General features: G+C 36.5%; 2 protein-coding genes and 3 non-coding genes across 5 annotated transcripts; all 5 read right to left on the bottom strand.

Moving 5' to 3' along the window:
* Positions 1–8,994: 8,994 nt before the first annotated feature.
* LOC149394167 (GTP binding protein) lies at positions 8,995–12,319 on the bottom strand. Its single transcript, XM_089618450.1, has 7 exons — positions 12,196–12,319; positions 11,941–12,110; positions 11,791–11,854; positions 11,499–11,634; positions 10,274–10,616; positions 9,740–9,871; positions 8,995–9,653 (listed from the first exon to the last, which is right to left on the bottom strand). The coding sequence occupies exons 2-7, from the start codon at positions 12,038–12,040 to the stop codon at positions 9,208–9,210; spliced, it is 1,221 nt and encodes a 406-aa protein (XP_089474576.1). The 5' UTR covers positions 12,041–12,110; positions 12,196–12,319; the 3' UTR covers positions 8,995–9,207.
* A 1,262-nt stretch (positions 12,320–13,581) lies between these two features.
* LOC149394163 (U3 containing 90S pre-ribosomal complex subunit) lies at positions 13,582–16,441 on the bottom strand. The gene is made up of 6 exons (XM_089616384.1): positions 16,105–16,441; positions 15,816–16,011; positions 15,654–15,726; positions 14,442–14,491; positions 14,148–14,261; positions 13,582–13,797 (listed from the first exon to the last, which is right to left on the bottom strand). Exons 1-6 carry the CDS (start codon positions 16,406–16,408, stop codon positions 13,668–13,670), a joined length of 867 nt encoding a protein of 288 aa, XP_089472510.1. The 5' UTR covers positions 16,409–16,441; the 3' UTR covers positions 13,582–13,667.
* Positions 14,878–14,961, bottom strand: LOC149394166 (small nucleolar RNA Z122). Its single transcript, XR_016299985.1, has one exon. It is a non-coding gene; the product is annotated as a small nucleolar RNA Z122 (small nucleolar RNA).
* Positions 15,171–15,250, bottom strand: LOC149394165 (small nucleolar RNA Z122). Its single transcript, XR_016299987.1, has one exon. It is a non-coding gene; the product is annotated as a small nucleolar RNA Z122 (small nucleolar RNA).
* On the bottom strand, positions 15,453–15,536 carry LOC149394164 (small nucleolar RNA Z122). The gene has a single exon (XR_016299986.1). It is a non-coding gene; the product is annotated as a small nucleolar RNA Z122 (small nucleolar RNA).
* Positions 16,442–19,342: the final 2,901 nt, after the last annotated feature.

Here is a 19,342-nt window from a genome sequence, read left to right as displayed (position 1 = left end):
GTGGCAAAATCTTCAGCGCTCACAACACAAGAGTTGTGACGTCGCTATTGTGGAGTCATCACAGGCACTGCCAAGGGAATCAATCTGGAGCCTCGTCAAGCCAGGTAAGTCGCATCGATCATGTAAGCTTTAGACGTGAGTTTGTAGAATATTTTGTTTCCACCGATCAATCTTTTAGTCATATCGAATCTCAAGGCTTCGTTAGATTCATGAGTTCAATAATTCCAAACGTTCAAATTATGTCTAGAAAAGCCTTGAGATCCGATATCCTAAAATGGTTTTTAGGAGAAAATGAACAAATGAAACAAACAATATCATCTGGTAGATATAGCGTTGCCTTAACCTCGGATATATGGACTGGTCAATCTAAGATGGATTTCATGAGCCTTGTAGTGCACAATATAGACGACGATTGGAACCTAAACAAACGTATCATAGCCTTTAGGAGGATAGAAGGTTCTCACACTGGTGAAAATATCTTAGACATCATAGTTAGTGTTATAGATGAGTGAGGTTTGACCAATAGGATTATATCTGTAACCTTAGATAATGCCACAAGCAACAACGCCATGATTAGAGAGTTAAAGGAGAAACTTAACGTTGACGATACCCTTTTGCATCAACGTTGTGTTACCCATATCATAAACCTCATAGTTCAAGCCGGAGCCGCTAGTTATGACCCTTCGATCAACAAGATTAGGAATTACAATAGTTGGATAAATAGTTCACATTTAGAGTAGATGAGCTTAAGAGACGCCTTAGAGTAAATGGTCTCCAAGAACGCACATTTCACCTAGATAACAAAATTAGGTGGAATTCTACCTTTCTCATATTGACCAACTTCTTATCCGAGCATTACGTCGATGTTATTGTTTCTTACATTAACAACGAACATGGTGAAAATGCTATATCCGAATATGAGATTAGGATGGCTGAATCATTTGTTTCTTTTCTCGACATTTTTTACAAAGAAAGTTGTTATCTCTCTGCTGTTTACACTCCTACTTCTTTTATCGGTCTTCATACTATGACCGCAATTATTGTGCATCTTGATAAATATAAAAACGAAACAATTTTTGAAGATTCTATTCAAGCAATGACAGCCAAGTTTTTAAAATATTGGGGGGACTGGAAAAGTTCCATTATTATACGGTTTTAGAGCCATTCTAGACTGCTGATGTAAAATTGGTGGTTTAAAAAAATTTCTTAAGTACATTAGAAACCATTTCGTGGACCAAGATTACGTTGCACTTGATCTTGCGAGGATCGTGCAAGCTTTTTTTTTTATTTTATCTTTTCAAGGTATACGAGACGAAACTCCTACCGCAATATCGAGCACAACCAATTCAATCACAGACGCAGTATCCAAGAAGACACCAATACACGAATGTCTTCGTCAACGCGCCCGCTTACAGCCCATCACCTCAACAACAAGAAGCTGGAACAAGTCAGGCGAGGTCGAGCGCAACCGACGCACGGTCACATCCGAAGATCCAAGAGTACGATCGGAATGATTGGGTCAAACTGGATGACGAAGCCATCGACCTATTGGTTTGGTGGAGATAGAATGCGAGGAGGTTCCCGGTCTTGTCATCTATGGCTCAAGACATCCTCACCATCCATGTTTCAACCGTGTCATCTGAGGCGGCTTTTAGTAGCGCGAGCCGCATCATCGACGATAGAAGATGTAGCTTGAAACCGGAGATGGTCGAAGCATTGACGTGTAGTAAGGATTGGATTCAACATAGAAATCAAGCACAAGAAACATTCATGTGGTTCGATATTCTTGACGATTTTGAAGTTGATTTCGCAAATGTAAACATAAATAGTTAGACTAACTTGTATAACTAAGGGATATCCCGGCCCTTGTCCGGGATAAATTTTCAAATAATCAACGTGGAAAGGGGTATTCTTTTTCCTCGCCGTCGCACCTTTTTAGGGGTTGGTGAGGTTTTTTAGTAGACCCATTTTTATATTTACATTCTTCTTTATTTTTTATTTCTACTCACTTAGTTTAAAATCCTATCAATTATATCCTTCTATTTAATTATTTAAATTCTTTTAAAACGTTTTTTTTTATTTTTTTTTTTATGCCTAACGGGGTCCGAATCCCGTTAGGCCAAGTCCCGTTCCCGTCCCATTACTTAACGGGACGGGACTCCCGTTTGGTCAATTAACGGTAGTGGGACACACGCGGTAGCGGGAGTGGCGGTATCTCCCGCTAAGCCACAATTACTCTATACTAAGGATCGAAATACCGTTACCGTTCCGAGCTTCAGAATTTACTGGTAACTCCTGGTACCGTAAAGGAATACCGGAGAAAGTATGGAAAAAAAAGGAAACCGGTACCGTTGAACTTACCGTTACCGTAGAGTAATACTGTCAAATACCGTATTTACCGAGGGGAATTCAGAAAAGAAATATACAAAAAACATACAAAGTACGTAGGATAAAATTCATAAAATTAAAAATAGTGTACAATGTTTCAACACAATACCAAATTACAAACACAACAAAAAGTAAGTGTGAGACCCGCACAACCTAATTTTCTAAACGCCGTCTCCATATGATTCTCTCTCGCAAATAAATAAATGAGATTATATTTCTCTCTCTCGTTTGAATTTATATAGAATTTCATTCCTCTCTCGTTTCAGATAAACGAGAAGATTTTCTCTATACTCCCTCGGTTCATATTTCAAGTGAGATTTCAAGATTTCAAAGGAAATAATATCAAGGAATTTCTCGAAGGAACGATGAAATAATCGAGAATGGGAAATTAAGAATATCAAGGTCGATAAGGTTTTAGAATATTTTCACGAATGTAAGAAAAATTGTGAAAGTGAAAATATATTTTAACGACCTAATTAATTTCAACGTGAAAGGAATCCGGAAGCAAGTTAGTGAAGTAAATTCCTCGTTATATTTTTCCTACTCTCGAGTGAATTATGGTCCAATGAGTTTATCGAGTAATTTAAATATATTAAGGTAATAAGAAATCTCGGAAGGAGTAAAGGAATTATTGAGTTATTTCAATTAATAAAGTATTTCCGAGGAAATATTTTCGGGAGATAATTTAAGAAATAAATTCTCAAGAACGAGAATTATTTTCGAGAAACCTTTAATATATTTGAATTAATCGAGAACGAATGAGAAAATTCTCGGTTCGAATCATATAATTATAATCCGCTCGATTATGGATTTAATTAAATAATTATATGAGGAGGAGTTAGTTGTAACAATTTTTCAGGACCCATTTGAAAGAAAATAAGGAATAAGGAGTTGGATTGTAATTAATAGGATAAGGTTGAGCTTGCCATTAAGTCTTCATGGCCGAATAAAATTAAGCACATCAGCCAAAAGAAAAAAAAACCACGAGGAAAGAAAAGAAGAAAGAAGGAAAGGAAAGAAAGAAAGACCGAAGAAAAGAAGAAGAAGAAGAAGAAGAAGAAGAAGAAGAAGAGAATCGAGCGGGAGCGAGAGAGAAGCCGGGAGAGCGAAAGAGAGGAAGAGAGCGAGACAGAGTTGAGCTTGCGAAGAGGAAGCTTGGCCGACAGCCACCGAGACCCGAAGCCACCTCGCGCGCGCGTCTCAGCTGAGAAGACGAGGACGCCGTGAGCCGCCGAGGACACCGGCCGAAAAGAGATCGCCGGGAAAGGAGGGAGAGAAGGCTGGAGAAGACTCGAACCCGGGTATTTATACCCGGTTTTTTTTTAACTGAACCGGACCGGGAAGTGAGAACCGGGTTCCTTCCCGGTTCCCGGTCCGGTTCCCCCGGAATCACCGGAAACTTCCGGTTTTGGTGGTTCCGGTGCCGGGGAGTTCAAAAAAGGGGGATCCCGTCCGGTTCCCCCGGGATTTCAATCCTTGCTCTATATATGCCAATAAGCTCCCTCAAAAAAATATATATGCCAACAAGCTTCGAATTCTAAATGTTTTTTTTTTTAATCAAAATTCTAAATGTTCTTTCGGCTGCATATATCTCTTACAAAATTACACTCAATAGTGTTACTTATATCTCTTTATGTTTTTTTTCCTAAATATATTCTTCGAACTAATTTTGTTTAAACTAAATATTACATTATTATGACAATGAAAAATATTAAGAAAAATGCAAGGGAAATGGCCATAAGTACTACCACTTTTCATAATTTGGACCAAATTATGGAAATCCATGTTTTGGACAAGAATAGTAGTTGATCAGCTAAGGAAGTACAATTTTGCCCTTTTGTAAACATACTCACACCACACACATACGTGAAAACTATAAATTAATAAAAATAAAAATAAAAACAAATTCTCCCCAGTCTCTCTCTCCATTCCCGCTCTCTCTCTCTCCTAACTTTCTGGCGAAATCGACGCTATAACCACCGCCCGAGTTTCTGCAAGTCCGGCTAAAACCCGCTCCGTCGCGAGCCGTCCTCTGCTTCCGACGCACGACTCCGAGCTCAGCCCAGTCCGAGCCAATCTTCGCGTAAACTCCGACCGGAAAGAGGAGAATCGCGAGCTCCGAGCCTCACTTTTCTTCGCTGCGTGACTCGGCTGAGACAAAGGAGACGCGAGCTCCACCGACTCCAGACCAAAGAAAAGCCATCAAAGAAGCTTTTGACGAAGCTCCGACGAGCCTGAGAACATCCGCCGAGCCAGAGGAGACCGCCGAACCGAGAGATCGACCAAGAAAGGATTGGAGGAACTCTGAAATGGTTTTTTTGGTATTGTCGGAGCTGACATACAAGTCTGCAATTTCATTAATTGTAGACATACAAGTCTACAACTTCATTTATTGTAGACATCTATGTATTGTAGACATCTATCTCTACAATAAATGAAGTTGTAGACTTGTATGTCTACAATTTCAGACGTTGTAAACTTGTATGTCAGCTCCGACAATAAATAAATAAAAATAAAAATAAACCATTTTTTACCCAAACACATGAACGAACCCATAAATATGAAACCCAGAAACACGAATGAAACCCATAAACATGAAACCCATAAATAAACACGAACGAAACACGAAACACGTACGTCGACAACGAAACTCATACCAAAAAACAAACAGAACGAAACCCACCCAGAAATTCCCAGATTTCGTTCGCGAACATGAAGTCTACAACTTCGTTTATTGTAGACATAGAAGTCTACAATAAATGAAATTGTAGACTTGTATATCTACAATAAATGAAACTGTAGACTTGTATGTCAGCTCCGACAATACAAAAAAAAAAAAAAAAACATTTTTTTTACCCAAACACACGAACGAACCCCATAAATATGAAACCCAGAAACACGAATGAAACCCATAAACATGAAACCCAGTTTTAAACACGAACAAAACACAAAACCCGTACGTCAACAACGAAACCCACCCAAAAATTCCCAGATTTCGTTCGCCGACATGAAGAGATAAAGTTTACCTCTTCGGTGACGACGACGACGGACAAACCACTGGCGACGACAAACAGAAAAAGGCAAGCTTTTTTTTTTTTTTACCTTAAATGAACGAGAGAAGAAAAAAGAGGAGAAATAGAGAGCTCTGAAACAATAAACAATGAGAGAGAGAGCTGAGAGCAAGTTTGATGGAAATGAACAAAATAAAAAATCAAATGGCACTTAAGATTTTTCTCATATGATTAGGTAGTATTTTTGTCCAAAAACAATGACCACAACAATTTGGTCAAAAATATCAAAAAGACTACTATCTAAGACCATTTCCCAAAATGCAATTGAAGATGGTCTGATAAACATAATTTGATTATCATATTTGTTATTTCAATATTAATAAATATCTATGAGGATTTCTAATTAATAGCGAGTATATAAATAATGTAATAGTTTAATCTTTTTGGAAAAAATATGAGGAAAAATAATAACATTTTGAGTAACTAATGGATTCATTTATAAAAACGATACATATGAGTACGTAACATTTATTTATTTATTTTGAAAACATCTTTGGTGCGAGTGAGAATTGAACCACGACTTGCACTTTTGGAGACCCATAACATTTATATTAAATATAATTTAAACATATAGAGAAATATGTAAGTTATAATCATAAATTTAAACTATCTCTAAATTTATGTTGTCAAAATTCTTTTATCCATTCTCATTCAATCACGGTACGTGGACAAGAAGCAAGTAAAAATAGAAGAAAAAAAATCACATGATTTATTTAGTTAGTAAAAATATAAAAACTTGTTAGAATCCAAAAGCAAACTTATGATGTGTATCTGTTTGTGTACATTAGTATTTGTTTATCTTGAAATGTGTATATTAGTATAAAACATACAATGTGTACTTATTATATTTATATAAAAATATAATATTATAATCTACTAGCTTCTTAATTCATCTATTTAGGAAATAGAAAACTCTCCGAAGCAAAGCGTGAAAATTTAGGCCAGTAATCTTCAATTTTTAAAAGGTAAATTTAATATGTACAGTGAGTAAATGTGTTGATGTGAATCCTGTGATTGGAAATTACAATTTTTGAAATAAAATAGCGGGTGTTTCAAATCTTGAACGTGTGCGATTTGTTTTTTTACATACTATTGTATTCTTGAGTTTGTTTGGATTGAATCTCTTTTTGTATGAAAATTGTTGTCGTTGAAAATCGGACAACGTTGAAGATTTCGGACGGTTCGACCCAAGATCAGACCAACTGGTCGCGCCCGAGCCGGGTTTGTAGAAACTCAAACGTCACGAGTTCTCTCCCCTAATTCAAGAATATTCTCGTTCGTCGTGAAGACATGAGAGTAAAAAGAATAAGAAAATAAGCTTAGAAGGCGCATGGACGATGCCTCTAGCGCGCGCTCCGACGCTCAACATTAATCTGATTATTACGAGTGAGGTGGAGGTACCGTTTATTTTTTGAGAATATTTGAGAGAATCGAGCTCGATCATAGTGATATCTAGTGCAGAGGGTCCTCGGCAGCATTTCACGATTTTAGAATCGAATGATTATGTTGAGAGAGAATTGTGTACCTTGCCCTTTCTGAGGAAGGGTATTTACAATGCCTGGGAAGCTGTATGACAGCCTCTGCCTCTGGTCGTTTGGCATGGAGCGCACGGCATGAATCGGTTAGCGCAAGGGCAAAAGGTTATGCACGTGCGCCGAGGTAAGTGCGGGCGCATTGATTTTTCAAGCGTGAACGGTGTGTTTTTGGAGGAGCACGTGAGGAGTAGTCCTTAGTGCAGTTGGCGCGGCGTGCTGAAGGGATGATGCGTCGCGCCAAGGTCTTCGCGCGCCGCACACCTCTTTGCGCAGTGTGCGCATGTGCCCCGATGGGCTCGAGCTTAGTCTTTGGGCCGTTTTCAGTGGGCCTTGACTTCTTTTGGGCATTGATGGGCTTTTTAGTGGCTCGACCCGTTGGACTTTGGCATAGAATTCCTTGCAAGTCACAAGGAATTTAATATTTCCGAAAACGACAGTCACCAGAAATAAATGAGATTACTTGAAATAATTGTCCGATTGATCTCTAAATTTAAAATAGTGCTATAATAAAGCTTTATGTTAAAATCGTGTAAAAACTTACGAGAATGTTTTAATGTGACCATCTTATGGAGGTTGGAAAAATAATTTAACATAATACTAAAAATAAAAACCCAACTTCTTATAAAACGGACTCTCTCTCTTGGACCTCTTCTCCATTAGAAACGCCTTGAAGCTTTCCTTGCCATATGGATCTCAAGTCGTCGTTGATTATTAACTAGAATGCTTCGAAGATGGGAATAGGTGAGATTGATGCATAATTGGGCGGGACGGAGGAGAAGTGGATTCACTGTACATTAACCTTCGTAAGAATTTTGAGCCATATGAGCATATATTTGAAGGAAGTCCACCACCACATGTGCTTTTGCAGCTCGTGACAATTTTAAAGAGGGTGATTACAAAATCCTCTTCTTTATTTATTTGTGAAAATATTGTTTATAGCTATGTTTGCAAGAATATTGCGTTATAAACTGACTACATATAATAGAATGGTGATACATGGTGGTAGAGGTCGCAATGTCAGATGAATTATTTTTATTTTTATTTTTTATTATGTTTAATGAAAATTTTGTTAATTTTAGAAGAATGTTTAATTTTTTTTCGTTCACATTTTAACAATAAATAAATAGATCATTTAAGGGAAAATAACACATTTATACCCTGTGTTTTAATAAAATGTCGAGTTTAACCCTCAGTTTTCAAAAATGTCGAGTTCATACCCTCTGTTTAACTAAAATGACAAAATTATACCCTGAAATGAATAACAGCGTCACAAATCTCTCTTTCATTGATATTAACTCTTATATAAGAAAAACCGAATCAAATCTAAATCAGTACCCTAATTTCCAAATTCTCAATTTTGAAATAAAAATAGCCTTAAATTGAAATTAAATAATAAAACTCATACCGCCTAAGAAATGACTTCATTCCGTGTTCGAATTGTAACTCTAAATCTTGGATTCTCTGTTCGAATATGCAATTTTGATTACTATCAACTATCGATGGTTACCCCTATGCCTCTTTCTGTGTTCTTCACGATTAAGAGACTGTTGTTTATTTTTTAGTTTTTAAATAAATTACATATATGGCGCGAATGAATAAAGATAATTGGTGTTTATATTATAAATATTATAGTCAACGGCAATGAAAAGTCAATAAAAAGAATATTTGTGACACTGTTGTCTATTTCATGGTATAATTTCGTCATTTTAGTTAAACAGAGGGTATAATTTCGTCATTTTAGTTAAACAGAGGGTATGAACTCGACATTTTTGAAAACCGAGGGTTAAACTCGACATTTCACTAAAACACAGGGTATAAATGTATTATTTTCCCTTTTAACTACAATTATAGAACTTACAGGCAATCTATCTAAAAAATACAGATGGGGCCCAAAAAAACAAGAATCTGAAGAATATATAGTTCCTTTAGCTACTGCATATGCTTCAATTATAGAACCAAAAACAACTTTTTTTAAAAAAGGAAAAAAAATAAAAATAAAATAACTTGCTGATACAATCTCACTCCTTAATGAACAAGGCTACACAACTCCCATTTCAAGTACTGAATTTGCAAATAAAAGCCGGGGAACAAACTCTAAAAGCCTTGATTGATCATGACAACCAAGTAACATGGGAGACAAAATTTATGAAAACTATCTTGCTTGATTTACAATCAATAGACAAAACCATTCGGTGTTTCCAAATATCGTGGTGTTAATTACTTTCATCATCGCTGTAACCACCAAACATACCGGCCATTTTAAGCGCCATGTTCGCAGCCATTTCTCTCCTCTGATGATCAGGCAATAACCTCAAATTATCCCGGATGTTGCTTATCTCGGCCATCACTTGTCCCAACTCGTCGAAATCAAAGTGAGAACTATCCTCCTCAGCTTTGCTTGCTTGGTTTAGCTCTTCTTCACAAGCTGCCTCGTTCGAATCAGACACTGACGTCGAAGCCATCGCCTCATTTCTAACGCAACTTTTTCCCTTGTCGAGATTCCCATTTGTGTCGAAATTATCTTGATCAACATGTCGGTTTGAGCTCGATGAGCTCGCAGAAACCCACACGCTATCTGTGTCGTCCCACGGTTCGGCCGAGCCCGCTGATAGCCTTTCGTACTCAAGTTCGATATCGGAATCTTCTTCGTCGGACAAGTCTGAAAAGAGGATAAATTTAACATTTGGCATTCCAATAATCTAATCGAGCACTCTTACTAAGTGAGGTGGTGAAATTGGAAAAGACCTTCTACTCCTTCGGGTAATGATGGGTCGGCAATCTTGTCCCCCGATTTGAGTTTCATTCCCGGCCACATATGAGCAGAGAGAGCGCCGAGAAGACGTTCTACTCCTTGTGAATCGCCATCCACTGACAAACCTGCCCAAATGAAAACAACCTTTAAATTGTCAAAACAATCAACGCAGAGGGGTTAAGTGTCATCGGATTAAACCTTGCGAAGACTAAACAAATTATTAAAAAAATGCAACCAGGTCAATGGTTTGGTCAGAGTACACCTAATCTCCTCATAATTCCATAATCTTTTGTTGGAATAACAATCGTGCTAACATTATACATTACTATTATTTTTGGTCTATGATATAAGATTTAGAGTTGAGCAAAAATTGGAATTTGCATTGGGTTTATATTGATCCAAGTCAAAAGCAAACTGGGAGCATTCATATTTCATGCATCTAAATATAGAGTCGATTTTGGTTCAAGAATTTTCATAAACAAATAGATAAAAGAGAGGCAAAAAGAGAAAACCCAAGATTGGCTTACATTTGTCGAAATCGGCATTAGAGCCACAGGCTTCAACAAACTCGATGTTGTGATCAACGCACCACTCAAGACACGACCTTTTCATCTCTGAAAACGACGACTCGTCCTTTTCGCCACCTAACAAACTGCTTCCCTCGGTTCCAGAAATTCCATAATCCTCAAAATCATAGCCGTGAGAAAACGACGAGTCTTCTTCCCCAACCTTCGACAACCGTCTTCTATACTCGGAGTGAACTGGGTGATCCGGAATAAGATCCACCTTATTTCCTATGCACAACAAAACCTCAAACCTTTGCAGATCGTTACGAGACACCCATTGTTGTAGGGCAACAAGAGACGATCGCTGCATGGAGTATCATAAGAACCTGAATCAATGAACATAAAACATTTCGGCAAATCTACACCGACTGAAATCCATTCTTCTTCCACTATAATCCTTTATATTTATGCTAGTAATCAATGTTTATTCTTAAAATCCTATCACAACAAATTCATCGACCGAAATCCAAACCATCACATCATCCATAATCCAAATTTGCAACGCCACAAAAATAGGGGATCAAAATAAAATAAATTAAAAGACTCGAACAAATAAAAATCACAGTAGACGACACAATAAAACACCGCGTCAGATTTCATTTGAAAAGTCAACAAAATATACACTCATGGGATTTAAACACGTATACAGATAAAACTTAACGACCAATCAACAAAACACCATAATTTAGTGTAGGCAAGCAACCAAACTGGATCTAGAATCTCAAAAGGTTCTATGTTCAAGTTTGCCACAACCACCTAAACGAGAAAACTGTAGTGTATGTGAAACCTTCAAGATACACAATATCCTACCATGTATCCTATTGGTCTCACTGCCTTCAATCAACATATTTATATTGTCTTGGATTACTTCGAGGAGATTGTAATTGACTTGAACTTTCTTGGTGGTTTCTTGTATTAACTTTGGCCCAAGAGTTATGTGTTCTACAATTTCTGCCCAACACAAAAGAGATGATCTACAAGGTTTCTATTAAGAGCACATAAGGAGTCTAATCAATGCTTGTTTTACGCATATCATTAACAATTTGAATTTAAACTTCACTAAATCTTAAGTCACATCATCCCTCTTGAAAAATGGATCAACGAAAGCTCATAGCGATGTCTAAGAAATAGGAAAAAAAAAATCTAAGCATCGAGATTTCCGGGGGAAAAAAGGAAAGGGCTTTACATCAGTCATGTCGAAGACCATGATGAGAGCTGCGAGACGGGGATAAATCGGAAGGGCAGTGATCGAGAATCCGTCGTGAAGATGAGCAACGTATACCGAGACATCCACGCTGTAGTATTTCGTGTCAATACTCCATCTATAAAAAAAATTAAAAAAAAAACAGTAATATTTAGTCTAAGTATAAGAGAGTTAGAAAAAAAAAAAAAAACCCCCCCGCAAAACAATACAAACCACCATTCTATATCACCAGAGTTGGAATGACAATTCTTATAGACTAAATATGAAAGCTCACCCGTGAAGCAGATCGTGGTGTATCGTCGAGTCAGAAGAATCTTCAAAATCTAGAGAGGTTAAGCCTGCAACAGTAAAACGAAGGGCTTCAGATTCCTAAAAAACGACACGAATCGAAGTGAAAGAGATGAATGAAAAGAGAGTTGAGTACGGGAGAGGATTGTGCGTTTCCCAGCGTTGGGAGAGCCGACGAAGATTATGCTCGGCCTCTTCTCCAGAGACTGCCTCGGATCGTCGCTCTCGTGTTCCATTTCTCTTGGCGTGAATTGGCGGGATCGAAGTGGTTTGATCGGATTTCACGTCTTCTTTGGTCTTTGGTTTCTGAAGAAGAAGAAGAAGAAGAGTGAGGAATATAATCATAGAATCGTTACAGCAATCGAAGATGATAAAGCTAAGCTCAGTTCACCAGATCGGCACAAGAAACTAAAATGGCGTCTGAGAAGAAAATTGACGAAATCGAGCGAGTTCAGATTTCTTTGACCGTTTAAATGTTTATGGCTAAATTATCCGACCCGTTTAAGCCGAGCTATAGGGATAAATAAATTATTTGGGAAATGAAAATTACATTGGTTATCTTGTTTTAAAAAAAAAAAAAATTAAATTATCTTTCTTTTTTCATTCTTATTCTAAGAGTTCCTTACACACCAGCGATGATAGACAGATATGATTAAAAATAAAATCGATTTTCAGGTTTATGTAATAAATATTAAGTATAGCACAGAAAAAATTTAGTGTAACAATTGTTGGTTCCGAACACGTAGTCTTGAGAATTCCGAATTCTTAGGCAATATTATCTCTAAATACAGACGAATCTACTAAAAGAGAGCAAGTAATAGAGATACTGAATGATAGGCAAAACTTCTAGTGTGTGCTTGTGTGTGCGAAAATGTGAATGTCCCCTTTCAGGTATCTTCTCGTATATTTATAGATTTTGAAGTCGAGTATGTGAGGTGATCAATCCCATGTCTTTGGCGGTTATCAAGTAACCGCTAATAGAACATGCGTAATGGGTGGTTATTTCCTCGTCTGCTCGAGAAAACCGTCGAGGTGAGCTTTTTACTTAAGTTTGGATTAGTTTACATATGTTTATACTGGATTTGGCTAGTCTTTGACCTATCATTTTCTCTCATCTCCGAAATTCTGCTTCATATAATTCACACTTAACTTATGAACGAGTCGTTCCTAATCCTTAGTGAGCCCTCGAACCTATTTGACTCGAGCTCGATACTAGATTCCTTCCGTTTTCGGTGCTTCCGAGCTCTTGCTCAGACTATGCAAACTATATGGACTCCATTGAGATGAAGTAGAACCACTTAACAAGAGCTAAACAGCTCCAAAAAGAAATGGAGAACATTGTCCACTTAGCAGCAAGAAGCTCAATTTCTAGGCTCAATCTAGATCTAAGAGAGGCTTAACTCACTTTTAACACAATTTAAAGTTGGAGAAAATGAACTTCAAATTCCACAGAGAATGTCATTATCACAAAATTCATGGCTAGCTTTAATCATGTTTGTGTAGCTACTTCATTGTGGCGTCCAATCAAACTCATCAAACTAAATTATATTCATTGTTCTAAGGTTTGACCTTCTCTAACCGGCGGGCAGCAGATTCAGTAGATCTTGAAGAATTCTTGAGCTGTCTTCAATCCAACAAATTGACAAGAATCATAGTCTCACTTGGTTTGAATCGCATCAGTTGTAAAATACATAAAACTTCGTTATATGTATAAGCATGCTAGATTACCTGAGCCTGTATCTCCCATTTTAAACACATTTAATAAATACATCCAAGGTGCCAAAAATAGATTTGTATTATAAAAGAGCCAGGTTCAGTACAAACTTGGTGTCAAAATTGAATTACAACAATAGCGAAAATCAATCATTGAGATTTCCCTTTTTTCTTCTTGGAATCTGTTTTCTTTGGTAATGGACCGTATAAGCCAATACGCAGTGTACCTTCTACTACTCGCTGGTGGAAATAGCTCTTGTATAAATCCCAAAACTCGTTGCTGCCAAATAAATATATAAATAAGCGTGTGTTCAGATAATGTTTTGAGGACAAATTTTCACATTATGCAAGGGAGTACACAAGGCAGTTTAGGTTCAAGACAAACTGAGAAAATAAACAAAACCGAAGAGTATATAGAGAATGGAACTAACCTAGCAGAAAATAGTAAGCAAAAGACAAACATATTACTTGTAATATCAGACCAAAAAATTTTGATTTTTTTTTAAATATTGTTTGACCGGAAAACAATTGCAAGAGCCAAGATATTATAAATAACACGGAGCACCAAGCACTAAGAAAGATTGTTGAAATTATGCAGTAGCAGATTTGGAAGGACTTGGAGAATCAAACCTGACTTGTGGTAACGTTAACAAGGAAAAGCCCTTCACATCTGGTCGTATGTCAAGTACAATTATAGTCAACCGTGACATTCCTAAAGCCTCCATGTCAATAAGCTTCTTTATCCTGAAATTCATACCAGAAACATCAACAAAAAAGAAAACATTCAGTTAAAATAATGATATCGGGAAGCTATGAAAAAATTTCTGTTTAAAACAAAACAAACTACCACTCTTTCGTTAACATTGGAATTGACATGAATGAAGAAGGTAAGTTAATTAAGAAGATAATTGACTAATTACAAACCTGTTAGGTGTACCACTAGCAATATTGACACGATTCTTTAAGAGTAATACCTGCATAAGAGCAGAGCAAAAATATTAATAAAACATTCAATCCCAACAGAGAATTCTTATTATGCAAACATGACATAAGAAAGTTTGGATCAAACTGTCGTGCAATCATATAAAAGTCATTATTAGTGATTATATAATCATTTAGAGAATCCTCTTCATCTCCGAAATTCTAATGGAGCAAGATATGGCAAACTATTGAGCATATAGAGAGACAATGATAATTATTTTCATACCACTACTCACAACCATTTTGACTAACCGTCCGAGTGTCTTGATTAAACAGAAGCGAAAAACCAACATAATTCAATCAAGCCTCAAACCCTTTAGATCTTCAAATCAGAAGAATTTAGAAAGAAAACACAACCAAACATTGTGTGCATTGAACCATTTGGATCAGACTGACGTGCAATACACAATTCATTACCAATAATGATTCAGGTATTTTGATATATATGTCATCATATCCAAAAACTAGAGGAACAAATCTCACAAACCGCTTCAACTCTATGAAATAAAAACTATATAAACCTATCATAAATAAGTTGAATCTACGTATACCAGTTTCAGTCGGTAATATCTCTCCAAGTATGCCATTTGTAGCATGGACATTCAAAACTTTGCTATTGGGCCTCCTCAAACCAAGAACTCACGTTGCAATATACACTTCATTACATGAAAATTTTGGATCAGACTGACGTGCAATACACAATTCATTATCAAGATTCAGGTATTTTGATATATATGTCATCATGTCCAAGATTTCAAATCAAAGCTAAGGAAAAAGAAGATGTTGGAAACCAGAGGATAAAACCTCACAAACCCCTTCAACTCTATGACATATAAAGTATAAACAACTATGTAAGCCTTTGGTAAATTATGTTCGCTCTGCGTAAACCAGCATTAGTTGGAATTATTTATCCATGTAGCCATTTGTTGCAATATACACTTCATTACATCAAAACTTTGGATCAGACTGACGTGCAATACACAATTCATTATCGATAATGATTCAGGTATTTTGATATATATGTCATCATCTCCAAAATTCTTCAACACCCAATAATTAAAAGCACATTACTCAATAATGGAAAACAAATTAAAAAAAAAAAAATCAACTACAATTAGATTGAATAGTAAACAAAATAAAAATAGAGATAACTACCTGCTCCTCAACCTTCATATGTTTCGAGAATAGCTTCACGGCATGGCAGTCTTTAGTCAAAGACCTCACGCCTCTACAACAAGCAAATACAATAAAATAAAATCATTATCAAATTATTATCCCACAAAAAATGCAAATAAAAAAAAAAATTAAAAATCAGACCTCAAGAGTTCTATTGCTCTTAAAGCAGAAGTACTAATAGTGAGGATCGCCGGATTTCCCGCTTCAACTTTCCCTTCCGAGAGCTTCTTCCCACAAAGAGCTTTCTTCCATGAAGTACCGAAACTGGCCTTCAGATCTTTTCCCAATGTCTCTGCGTCTTGATCCGAGCATTCAGACAGTTCCAAAATGGACGTATCTACATATAGAAGATAAAACCTTTAGATTTTGTTCCCACATTTAACATCGACAAAGCTCGTTTTGTATATTTTCATTTCATTTTCCAAAATACCGGGGATTGATTCGATCTCGAGAGGAGAGAGTTTGATTTTGTTGAAGGACTGGTAGCTATCGAGGAAGAAACTGAGCTGCTGTGAAGCAGACGCAGGCTGGTCGACACGCGATCCGCCATTGTCGTCGCGTTGTTCTTCGATTGGCGAGTCAGTTTCAGCTTCGCTGTGTTGCGTCTTCTTTTCCTTCTTAGCCTTCGTTTTCGTCTTGGTTTTATTGGCAACTCCGAGAGGGTTTTTGTTGGTCTTAGATTTAGGGTTTCGCAGGTAGGGTTTAAGCGGTTTCTTCTTCTTGGTCTCTTTCATTTTCAGTTGGGTTTTTAGGGTTTATGCTCATGAGAGGGGTTTATTGAAGAGCAGACAGTGCTGTAAATCTGACAAAGCCCATAGCACGGCCCGAATATTGAATTTATCAAGAAATTTGACGAAATTACTCAAATACCTCACATGAATATGTAATTCCCTAAATATATCAAATTATCCAATATTTTTAAAATATCTTTTTACATGATTTCGCTAAATATTTTAAATGAAACGGCAAATAACTAAAGAAAAAAATTAAGTAAAATTGTAGACATCAAATAAAAAGTCAAGTAAAATAAAACGATAAACGACAAAATATATGCATATTAAAAATAAAGTATTCTACGAATAATAATGAAAGTAAGAATTCTAAATAATAATAAAAAAATTACTGTGAGATAATTCAGTGTTTGCTCGGATGCCAATTGAAACTTTTTTTTTTTAGGGAAGGAGGCCAATTGAAACTCAATCAACAAAAATATAAGTAAGACTTAGTCTAGGGATTGAGCTGCATGAGATGTTTGCATTATACGGCCCACCCAAGCCTGACCTCAAAATGATCGTTTCCTATCCGCCCAATACCAATCTGCACGGCCTAAACACGAATAAATAATTTTGAAAGCTTATTTTTTAGGCGAAACACACCAAAATGCCTCTAAAAACTCACAAACAAACCCTTGCTCACACCAACACAATCTACAAGCACTATAAATACTCTCTCTCTTTCTCTCTCTCTCTCTCTCTCTCTCTCTCTCTCTCTCTCTCTCTCTCTCTCATTAGACTATGCCAAATTTTTTAATCAACAGAAATAAAGGTCACCTCGACTGACACTAATGTTAGCAAGACTAATGTTGAGTGTCGTAGCACGCGCCGAGAGGAAACCCTTCGCGTTCCTCTAAGTACACGTTTTTTTTTCTCTCATTTTCTTAGGATTCAAGAACGAAGAACACATTCCTAAAGAGAAGCAAGACAAGCACCACCATTATAGGTGTGTTTCTTATGCGTTAAACTCCTATTTTTATGATTGAATTTAGCGAGTTCTCGGGTGTTTTTTTTTTTTGTTTTTTTTATTTTTATGGTTTTAGTGTTTTTATAAGAATTTATAGGTTTAAAAGAGTAAAAGAGCCTCTATAAGGTCTTCGAAGTCATTTTCAAGCAAAACAAAGCAATCGGGAGTCAAAACGAGTCAAGACGGATCACGAAACGCTAATGGATGAACATTTGAGCCTCTACGCGCCGCGCGGAGTGTTTAGACCAAGGTTCTAAATATCGGCGATATATAGGGATATATCGCCGATATATCCGTTTTTTTGAAGGCTCGGTAAAAAAACTGATATAACAGCCTAAATATCGTTTTCTTCCCGATATACCGTTTTTCTAAAAAAATTCCTACAACAGCCAAAAACATAAAAGTTATTCCTGAAATACCTATTTTCATAGCTCTAAACAGGTCCAAAATTTAAACTTGAGTTCTTAGGAATATGAAGACTCATTATTGCTCATTAAAATTCATAGAACTACATAGGAAGTGATTTTTTTTAAATGTAAAACAAATTCCTACAACAGCCAAAACAGAAAAATTATTCCTGAAATACCTATTTACATAGCTCTAAACAGGCCCAAAATTTAAACTTGAGTTCTTGGGAAGATGAAGACTCATTATTGCTTATTAAAATTCATATAACTACATATGTTTATATGGAGTGATTTTTTAAAATTTATTAATTTCATAATAAGGTGAACTTTATTGTTAGCTAAATAAATGTTATATATTCATTCATTACGTATATTTATAGATATGTTATAGATATTTATAGATATAAATATACGTATATATCTATATAGATATGTTATATATATATATATATATATATATATATATATATATATTAAAATATAATTGTTATATGTATCATTAAATTATATATACATTTTATATATTTTTATAGGATTTCTGCCGATATATCCGTCGGTATCCGATATATCATCGATATAATCGGTAGTCGGTATTTAAATTGTTATAGAATATCCGTCGATACTCGATATATCCGTAAAATCAGAACCTCGGTATGGGTATCGGTATCGATATTTTAAACCTTGGTTTAGACAATCCCAGAACGTTAGGCGCGTTTAGTGAGGGATTGGAAATTCTACCTCATGGCGCGATCCTCTCTCTGCGCACCGCGAGGTTTCGTCCAAATGTCGCAAAAGTCTCATAATGATATGTGTGGGAGTGAATATCTCTCCCTTCCACCAGGCGAATTTGACCAACCAGGCCCAAAACAAGCTCGCCCCAAAGGAGAAGATAATCGTTAGTTCGGCCCAAAGCCCAGTTCGGCCTAATAAACCTAGGCACAGATGATATCGGCCCAAGACAATATTTCGAAGAATCCCAACTCGACTCGGGCCAACAAGCATTACTAGACGGTCCCGCCAAGAAATTTGAACGATGAATCATCTAAGAAACGGTCAAATCGCCTAAAGAGTGGGGTGTACGCAAGAATAAAGGGTGAAAGACCGGTTCTGCTCATACACATGTGCCGATCTGAAGAAACAGGAGGATCGGCGAGCTGGCTATAAAAGCTCAATCCATTTTCATTTTACGCCACTGATTTTTCTGGGGAGATATATTCTTCTTTTCTCGAGTTTTCCTGCTTATTCTAAAATAATTTCCTATTCTTGTAAGGCTTGCGTTCTTTAATCAAATAAAGGAATTTCCTTTCGCTCTTTATATATCCTAATTTATATTAATTTCTTTCGGATTTCTGTTCAATCTTCATAATTGGATTCTGAGACCCTTAGTTCATATAAATAAATATACGAGATAATTCGAATAAATCTGGTATAGATTGTTGAGACGAGAAATCGGTTCAACAATTTGGCGCCGTCTGTGGGAAACTTATCAGAAACCTAACGCCGAAGAGCACAGATCGGATC

The sequence above is a fragment of the Urtica dioica genome, chromosome 6 (genome assembly GCF_054948205.1).
Source record: "Urtica dioica subsp. dioica isolate 48M chromosome 6, U.dioica_male_clone48M_v1_H2, whole genome shotgun sequence".
Lineage (NCBI taxonomy): Eukaryota > Viridiplantae > Streptophyta > Magnoliopsida > Rosales > Urticaceae > Urtica > Urtica dioica.
The sequence above is the reverse complement of the archived record's forward strand: the minus strand, read 5'-3'. Positions and strand labels throughout refer to the sequence as shown.